Genomic DNA, 9,895 nt, shown 5'->3' with positions numbered 1-9,895 from the left:
TTTACAGACCCAGGACTTGGCTGGTAGATGACAGGTTGCCAGTGCTGGGCAGGCTGGCAAAAGCCCGGTATGTAGGAAAAGCATCAGGGGCACTTGGTAAACAGGATAGTCAGGATGCAGAGTGTCAGGAAGATACTTGCCGTAGTGCTGCTGAAGCCTCTGGACTTACATGGCGGTGCAGGCACAGATGTGTGCGGGCCCATTATGTGCGCACCAGCGATTGCCCAGTGCTAATGTTGGCACCAATCAGACTATTTAAACCCAGCAGCACTATTATCCTGTGCTGTCTGATCTGCAGCCCCCCTCCTGTATTCCTGTGCCTGTTCCTGTGAGTGATATCTGTGATTGACCTCGGCTTGCTTCTTGGACTCCACCTCTGTAACTGATTGATCTGCTCCCACCATTACTGACCTTGGCCTGTCACCTGACTACTCTTCTGCTTGCCGTTTATGCCTGATCCGCTTAATTGTTACCGACCCGACCTGTCTGACCCCCACATACAATGTGCTACCCTGCTCTGCTACCAGCCTGCCCCACTGTGACATCTGCCCACTGCCAACCTGCTTTGCCACCATCCTATCCAGCCTTGATGTCTGCCTGCTACCAGCCTGCCCCATTGTGACATCTGCCCGCTGCCAGCCTGCTTTGCCACCAGCCTGTCCAGCTGTGATATCTGCCTGCTACCAGCCTGCTTTGCCACCAGCCTGCCCCGTTGTGACATCTGCCCATAGCCAGCCTGCTCTGAAACCAACCTTTCCAGCTGTGATGTCTGCCTGCTACCAGCCTGCCCCGTTGTGACATCTGCCCATAGCCAGCCTGCTCTGCCACCAGCCTGTCCAGCTGTGATGTCTGCCTGCTGCCAGCCTGCTCTGCTACCAGCCTGCCCCAATGTGACATCTGCCCATAGCCAGCCTGCTCTGCCACCAGCCTGTCCAGCTGTGATGTCTGCCTGCTACCAGCCTGCTCTGCTGCCAGCCTGCTCTGCTTCCAGCCTGCCCCGCTGTGACATCTGCCATTGCCAGCCTGCTCTGCTACCAGCCTGCCCCGCTGTGACATCTGCCATTGCCAGCCTGCTCTGCCACCAGCCTGTCCAGCTGTGATGTCTGCCTGCTGCCAGCCTGCCCCAATGTGACATCTGCCCATAGCCAGCCTGCCCTGCTATCAGCCTGCCCTGTTGTGACATCTGCCCATACCCCACCTGCTCTGCCACCAGCCTGTTCAGCTGTGATGTCTGCCTGCTACCAGCCTATCCAGCTTTCCCATCTGCCAGCGGAGTGTCAGCAATTCCTGCACTGACTACAGGACTGACCAGACACTCATACTCCTCCATACTCTTTTAAATGCTGTTTCACCTTCAGTGGCCCTTGCGCTGGAGCTTCCTCCGCCGTCAGGCTCACAAACAAGGTACATGACACAGACATGTAAGATTGGTACAGATGGTTAGATCAGGCATAAGCGGGAGTCAGGACACAGGGAAAGGTCAGCAGTGGTAGAGCAGATCAGGTATGACAGGAGGTGGAGGCAGATTCCAGAGACAAGCTGGGGTCGGGATAGGTACTGTTAACAGGTCAGACAGAAACTCTGTAGATGAGCACAACAATCCACTGACCTGCACCCGTGTAGCCTTGTGTGCCTTGCAGCACCATCTGCACTATGGGCAAGCTTCTCCTTAAAGGTCCATTAGGGGTATACAGGTGCTGGAGCTCATGTTATAATTAAGACAGCATAGATTTCTTCTAGATTTTTTCATTGTTTATGTGCACTGTAATGTCCATTTCTGATGTGTTCAAGGAAATCACAGTTTGTAATGTTGGCCAGAAATAAGTGAACCAGATCAGGTTCGGTCCATGGGAGGGTTTGGCATTTCCAGTGGGAAGTCCTTGGACACCTAATTTAGAGGTTAACCCCACTTAATATTCAGGGCTAATTAGCAATCTATTCTTGAAAAAAAGAACATGGAGAGCTGGTAACTGTCATGTGGGACATGAACCAATGAAAAAAGAAATATAATATTGTCCATCAGTAGAGAGGGCCTTTCATACCATATGATGTTTCCTCACTGCCACAGTTGCCTCATGACCAACAACCCAATAATGGTTCCCTACAAAACTAACACTGCTAAATAACACATCCCCAGGCTGCTGTATGTAAACAGAAACCTGGGGGGCCTGAGTGATGTAATTGATCAAATACAGCAAGGGAGAATGTCATCAGCACACTGAGGATCACCAATACGGGTCCAAAAGTTTTAATGCACGATCACATAGTTACAACTAGGCAACGTTTTGGAGTCGCAGGACCCCTTCATCAGGCATGTGACCAGGCATATGTCATATGCTTGATGAAGGGGTCCTGCGAGACTCCAAAATGTTGCCTTGCTGTAGCTATGTGATCATTCATTAAAACTTTTGGACCCATATTGGTGATCCTCGGTGTGCTGGTAACATTCTCTCTTGCTGATTCTGTTCGGTTCCAGCCAATGGTAGCTGCAGCACCCACTTATACACACAGCCATTTTTAACGCAGGAACATGTGCGTTTGGATTGTACACTTGCATTGATCAAAAATATTTGGTCAATGGCTTGCGCAGTGGCAATGGGATACTCATCTGCATTGTTTGCACTCTAAGAACAGGGGATTAGGGCAGGTGAACTCATCAAATATATGTAAATAAGTTTGTTTGAATATGAATCTTAGTCCGAATCTCATCCCTAATTCTGGATGTCTCAAACATGGTTGACATGTTATGAACAAAAGTAAACCGTTTCTTAGCTTTTTAAAATTAATATTTAATTTAATTAAAATAATTTTTTTCTTTATTTCTTTATTTTTGTTTAATATTTTCTTTTATTCTCCCACAATGCACGGATGGAAATCCAACTGTAAGCTATGAGGGGACTCAAAGCAATTTGATTTCTCAGAAGCTCTGACCCCGATGCTCATTGTGTTTGTATTGTTCTTCCTGCAGACAGTGAAAACTGCATGAAATGTCCTGATAAAGAATGGCCAAATGAGAAGAAGGATCGCTGTGTTCCAAAATTAGTGGAATTTCTCTCCTACACTGATGACACCATTGTTGCCGTATTTTCAGCCGTCTCCATCCTCTGTTGTCTTCTGACTGGTTTAATATTGGGGATATTTATACATTACCAGGACACCCCCATTGTTAAAGCCAATAACCAGAACCTGAGCTATCTTCTCCTGGTCTCCATCATGCTGAGCTTCCTCTGTGTCTTCTTGTTCCTTGGCCATCCAGTAGATGTAACCTGCATGCTGCGTGTCACCTCTTTTGGGGTCATCTTCTCAGTTGCCGTCTCTTCTCTACTTGCCAAAAGTATCATGGTGTGTATTGCTTTTAAAGCCACCAGACCTGGGAGTCCCTGGAGGAAATGGATGGGAACCAAACTGCCCAATTGTATAATTTGTGTCTTCTCACTGGTCCAAGTCATAATCTGTGTCACTTGGTTGTCTATTTCTCCCCCCTTCCAGGATCAGGACACTCACTCTTATCAGGGGAAGATCATCATTCAGTGTAATGAGGGTTCAGTTATCGGCTTCTACTCTGTCCTGGGATATATGGGGCTTCTGGCAGCTGTGAGCTTCATTATAGCTTTTATAGCCAGGACATTACCGGACAGTTTTAATGAGGCCAAGTACATCACCTTCAGCATGCTGGTGTTCTGCAGTGTCTGGATTGCCATGATCCCGGCCTATCTGAGCACCAGAGGGAAGTACATGGTGGCTGTGGAGGTTTTTGCTATAATGGCCTCAAGTTCTGGACTTCTTGGCTGTATATTTTTCCCAAAGTGTTACATAATTCTGCTCAGACCTGACCTGAATACAAAAACAGTTATCCGCTAATATGTGAGGAGCAACACTGGGTTACCTGTAGTTATAGAATTATCTCTATTATTTAAAATGTTTGTATTTTGCTAGTGTATTGAGAATGAACACTGTTATATATAAACATTTGATATTTACCTCTCTGATTGATGGTGAGTTTAATTTTTGTTCTGTATCAGGCACCTTGGGTTTGTTAAAAAATAAAACTTGTCCCCTGTTGGGTGTAGTGGTTCCTCCCACCAGCCATTACATCTCTACAGAACAATTACATAGTGAGGAGGAACCACAGTGACCAGGGGGGGGAAAATATCCAGAACATCCTAAAGTGTCAGAAACCAGAACCACCCATCACTCTTCAGGAGAGGAAAACTTTCATTCACCACCTTCCAAAAAGATAAATATTAAACATTTTCTTATATAAGAATATTGTAATGTCATTTATTCAGTGTTAGGGTCACTCTAATTATAGTTTATGCAGATGGCTGTATTATTACATACATTTTGTTGGTGTTTCCTAAATCATTTTAATATTAGTTAAAGTTAATGAGAGCGTGATCTCAGTATGTTCACCTTATAGGTGATAAATTGACTTCATTTTCTTGTTCAAACTTTTTATTGGTATCAAAACATAAGGGTAAAGACAATAATTGTAGGCAATAGACAGCATATTGACAACAGAATATCGGGAAGATGTATGTACAGTATTACTGTCTTCAAATAAAGAGGGAGAGAGAGTCAAGGTAACAATGTAGTATAACGTATGTTGTTAAATATATTATTAAGAAGAAAAAGAGAAAAAAAAAGGGGGGGGGGTAAAGGAAGAAATATAGTAGCAATAGGTAATAACATGTCAAAGAGAGTTTGTTCAGTGGGGATAAAGACTCTCCAGAGCTACGTGGGGAGTTAGGGGGAGACAGGGAACGACCAAGGAAAAGGGAGGGAGGGAGGAAGAAGGGTGGTGAGAAAGGTGGCTCCATGATTTGTGGGGAACAGTGAAATTAGGTTGTTTGCCTGGCTAGGGATGGTATCAGGATAAAGCGGAAGATTTGTTGCTTGTGTATCAGGGTAGAAGGAGGGATTCATCAAAATTTTGCGGGAGGAAACACTCTACCCAGGGATTCCAGACATTCAGGAACTTAGGGATTGTATCGAGAATCGTGGCTTCAACCTTTGCATGAACCATGGCTTGCGTTACTCTGATTTTGACAGCAGCAATGCTTAAGGTGGGGGTTTTCCAGGATTTTGCAATGTCCTGTTTGGCTGCTGTGGTTATTTGCAGGAAAAGTTTGAATTGTGGCGAAGTTACGCCAGGAGGGCATAAATTAAAAAGAGCTGTTGTCGGATCAGGTTGAAGCAAGTTTGCACAAAGTTTGGATAACATAGCATAAACACCAGTCCAGAAACTATGGGCTATCAGACAGTTCCACCAGATATGATAGTGTGTACCCGGAACTGCACAACCTCTAAAACAGTCGGGGGAGTAGTTAGGGGTATATTTTGCGATTCTCGCAGGGACCAAGTACTAACGAGTCAGAACTTTATAATTGGTTTGGGGGGGGGTGCGGCGGTCGAATTTGTGATGAGGGAGTACAGGCTGGAGATGAGGCCGCGCCTGTGGGGATCTTTATAGCAAGCCCGTTCAAAAGGAGACATAGTATTTGATTGGGTATGTTAGTGTAGGGGCCATAAAAGTGTTGTAGTTGTAAATATCGGAATATTTCGGAGGGTGGGAGGCTATATTCCTCTTGTAATGAAGTGAAGGATTTGAATTTGTTCCTCAGTAGGAAATGATGCGTGCGAAGTAGGTTAGCAGAGGTCCAGAGATTGAATGAGTGTGGTGATGACCATGCTGGGGGGAAAGCTGGGTTTTTAAGAAAGGAGAGTAAGGGGTTATGTAGTGATTAGAGATGATGGCGAGTCTTCATTTTGTCCCACAGTGATAGGAAGTGAGAGGTGATGGGGTTCGTTATCGGATGGCGATCAATTGGTCTAAGCCAAAGTAAGTTAGCCGTAGACAGGGGGTCACAATCTAAAGATGAGGAATTTCATAGATTGTATGGTATTTTGGCAGTTGAGCTAAGTGCGCTGCCTGATAATATTTACCAATATTGGGAAGGCCAAGACCGCCGTTGAGTTTGGAGCGAAAGAGGGGGGAGCAGGGCACACGGGGGCGAGTAGTGCCCCATATGTAATAGAAGATGCGCCGCTGAAGTACGTTAAGATAATGTGGAGGTACAGGTATTGGGAGAACTCTGAATAAATATAACATTTTTGGTAGTATCGACATCTTTACGACTGCTATTCTACCTAGCCAAGCGAGTGGTAAAGAGGACCATTTAGTCATTAGAGCGGTAAGGTGCGCTAGCATAGGGGAATAGTTAGCTGCATACAGATCTGATATATTGGGGGTCAATTTGATTCCCAAAAAAGGAATATAATTTTGCATCCAAGGGAAAGGGAGAATCTGTTGCAAGTGGGCCAGTTCTGAGGGGAGGAGGGATATATTAAGAGCCATGGATTTGCGGGGATTTATTATCAGACCAGAGAGTGTTCCAAACCTCTCGAGGAGCCGGAGGAGGGCAGGAGAGGAAGTCAAAGGAGAAGTGAGAAATAGTAGAACGTCATCTGCAAATAGGCATAACTTGTGGTGAGAGCCACCTATCTCAAGTCCTCGGACATCCGGATAAGCTCTAATTAGGAGAGCAAGTGGTTCTATGGCCAAAGCAAAAAGTAAGGGGGAAAGAGGACAGCCTTGCCTCTTGCCACGGGAAATTGTAAACTAAGCTGACCTGTGTCCTAGGTATCTAATTCTGGCCGAAGGCTCTCGATATAGCGAAAAAATCCAAGTTAAAAAATGTGGGCCGAAGCCCCAACAGCTCAGAATGTAGTGTAGATATGGCCAAGAAACCGTATCAAAAGCCTTCCTGATGTCCAGGGACAAGAAACAGGTGGGAATATTGTGGGATTTGGCAATGTGTGCCAAGAGAGTTGCGCGCCTGACATTATCTCCGACCTGTCGAGTTGGGATGAACCCTACCTGGTCATTGTGGATTATAGAACCTATACATATATTGAGGCGTGTAGAGAGAATTTTGTCTAATATTTTAATATCAATGTTAAGGAGGGAGATCAGCCTATAGTTGGACCATTGTGTGTCATCTGAGTTAGGTTTTGGGATCATTGAGATATTAGCCTGCACTGTTTCTGGATTGAAGGCGTGGCCTGATAGAATAGCATTAAGAGCATTTGTGAGGGTGGGCGTTAGGAGATGGGCAAATTTTTTGTAATAAGTAGCGGAAAAACCATCCGGTCCTGGGCGTTTGCGGAGCTTTAAATTTTTAATAGCATTTAAGGTTTCAGTTGAGGTGATGGGTTGCTCTAGGGCTGCTAATTGGTGTTCAGAAAGTGTGGGGAAGGAAATGGGAGCCAGAAGGGCGTCGGCCTGGGTGGGGTCGAAAGGTGCGGAGGGAGAGTAAAGTCGAGAAAGATGCTTGTGAAAGGTTTGTAGGATGCGTTCCGGGTTGCTAGTGAGGTCGCCAGAAGAGGTGCAGATTCAGATAGGCCTAGTAATCTGATCAAGCCTGCGAAGCAAAAGAGCTAGAAAGGTATTAGGTTTGTTTGCTTTTGTATAGTATTTGTGACGGGATCTACGAAGTGAGAGCTCCGCCTGATCCGTGAGAAATAAGTCGAGAGCCAATCGTGCTCTCTCCAAAGCTTCACGGTTTGTTGGGGTAGGGGTCGCTTGGAAGGCTTGATGGGATTGGTTGTAGGTTCTTTCAAGGGAGAGACGCCGTTGCCGTTTTGCTTTGTTTAAAAAAGACGCGTTACTAATGCAGAATCCCGGTATAACCGGTTTATGTGCTTCCCAGAGGAGAAGAGGGGAGATATCAGGAGTTTGATTTAATGATAAATAATCTTTGATAGCCGCTTCAATTTCTGAGCAATGAGTTGGGTTTGCTAATAAATTATCGTTGATGAGCCAGGCGGGGTCCGACGAGGATGGGGCTAGGGATGCCATTGAGGTGAATACGGCGCTATGGTCAGACCAAGGGATTGGAAGTATTTCAGAGGTCAAGAGCCAAGAGGAGGAGCTGGCGGTTATGAAAATGTGATCAATCCTAGAGAAAGACTTATGGGGGTGTGAATAGTAAGTGTATTGACGCTTAGTTGGATTAAGTTCCCTCCAGGTATCTATCATGGAATGACGCTGTAACAGGGTTTGAAGGGTCTGTTTGGGGGTAGGAAGGGGGGAGGGTTGGGGAGATTTGTCAAGAAAGGGATATAAGGTACAATTTGAGTTTCCACAGACAACCAGGGTCCCTCGCGTATGGTGGTCTATAACCGACAGTAGATGGGAAAGGATGGTAAGGGACCTTGATTTGGGGCATAATATGTAACTAGGGTAACATCTGCATCTAGGAGTTGTCCTGTTAACAAGAGATAACGGCCCTCAGGGTCTTTAATTTCATTACATAATGTAAAGGGTGTCGTGCGATGGAAGGCAATGAGTACCCCTCTGGTCTTGGCTGTGGCTGAGGCTGTGTGAACCTGTGGGTAACGGGGGCCGAAGGACTTGGGAGTGGAGTGTGGGGTGTAGTGAGTTTCCTGCAGGCAGACTACATGGGCCTTGAGCAATGCAAAGGAGCGGAAGGCTTTGTTGCGCTTCTGTGGCGTGTTGAGGCCCTGAACGTTCAGGGTGAGAATATTTATGGGGCCCATATGGAGAGTGCGTGGCGTGTTAGATGATAAAGTGTTGCTAGCCATGGATGAGGCTGGTAGTCACTATGTAGGATGGTCTGAATGTCTAGAGGGCAGGGCAAAATCATGGAGCCAAGTAAAGGAAGGGATGGGGGAACATAAACAGGGAGAGGTACCAAGGAGAGGGAGTGTGGGGCCATCTTGGGCCCGGGAGGCGGTCCCCGGAGACACCTAAAAAACAGGGTGGTTCGGGGAGCTGTGTTAGCCCAAGTGCTATTAAAAAAAGGCAATAGCACAGGGGCTAAAGGAGAGTGCACAGGTGCGCGGACCGTAGAGAAGACAACGGCTTAAATAAGGGTACAATAATGAGATCCCAAACAGAAGTAGGTAGATCCAATCTCAAACATTTTAAGAGGTCCTAAGCTCAGGCGGCTTCAGGTGTGAGAGCAATCCAACAGGAAAGAAAAGATGTGGCACTTTAAGCCGTCGGAGCTGGGGTCCCCGTATGCAATCTAAGAGGCATCCAAGATATAATAGCGTCACCAGGGTGTACAGAAATCAAAAAGGTTCTCAAGGATATACAACAAGAAGGAGAAACAAGGAGGCCAAACTAGACCTGGGAACCAGTATAAGGACACATAATGTCCGTATCAGGGCTAGAGGTCAGGAACGTGTGTACCATTAGTGATGACCTTAACGCTGGCCTAAAGATGGTTAGTCCTGGGAGTGTGATTTGGTGGAAGGTGAAGGACGTGGCTCAGTCCATGGTGTCCTGCAGAGGAGGGCCTGGCGATGAAAAACGCCCACGTTTGTAAACACCAAGTTGACCGTCAGCAGAGCGTGGAGCAAGATGTGGATCTGCGTTTGGTACTTTCTGATGAAGTTGAAGGGGGGTGCAGTTGAAGGTTTCGTAGGGTGTCCAGTAGTTCTTCTGGGGTTTTCCAAGAGTAGTCCCGGGTTTGATATCGGAAGCGCACTGCGAAGGGAAAGCTCCATTTATATGGTATCGCATGCTGCTGAAGCGCCTGTAGGTGAGGTTTCATAGCTCTACGCTTCGCAATGGTTGTTGGGCAAAGGTCTTGAAACAGTTGGTACGTGTGACCTTGGAACTGCAGGGATTCTGTGTTGCGGGCTGCTTGCAGGAGCTGATCTTTTGTGCGATAAAAGTGAAGTTTAGCTATGATGTCACGTGGTGGGCCATCTGAGCGTCGTGGGGCTAATGCCCTATGCACCCTGTCCATTTCTAGACGTTCGATTGGGATGGCTGGCGAAAGCTCTTGGAATAGAGCGGTTACTGCTGATTGGATATCAACGATCGTTTCTGGAAGGCCACAGATTCGTAAATTTGAGCGCC

The 9,895-nt window shown here is 46.5% G+C and overlaps 1 protein-coding gene across 1 annotated transcript; it reads left to right on the top strand.

Annotated features, from left to right (window-relative positions):
- The first annotated feature begins 2,935 nt into the window (after positions 1 to 2,935).
- Positions 2,936 to 3,861, top strand: LOC149457661 (vomeronasal type-2 receptor 26-like). The gene has a single exon (XM_089683410.1). The coding sequence runs from the start codon at positions 2,983 to 2,985 to the stop codon at positions 3,859 to 3,861; it is 879 nt and encodes a 292-aa protein (XP_089539536.1). The 5' UTR covers positions 2,936 to 2,982.
- Positions 3,862 to 9,895: the final 6,034 nt, after the last annotated feature.

This window comes from Staurois parvus, unplaced genomic scaffold, assembly GCF_062004578.1.
Source record: "Staurois parvus isolate SC_StPar_1 unplaced genomic scaffold, SC_StPar_1.0 ptg000308l, whole genome shotgun sequence".
Taxonomy (NCBI): Eukaryota; Metazoa; Chordata; class Amphibia; order Anura; family Ranidae; genus Staurois; species Staurois parvus.
This window is presented reverse-complemented; position numbering and strand designations above follow the sequence as displayed.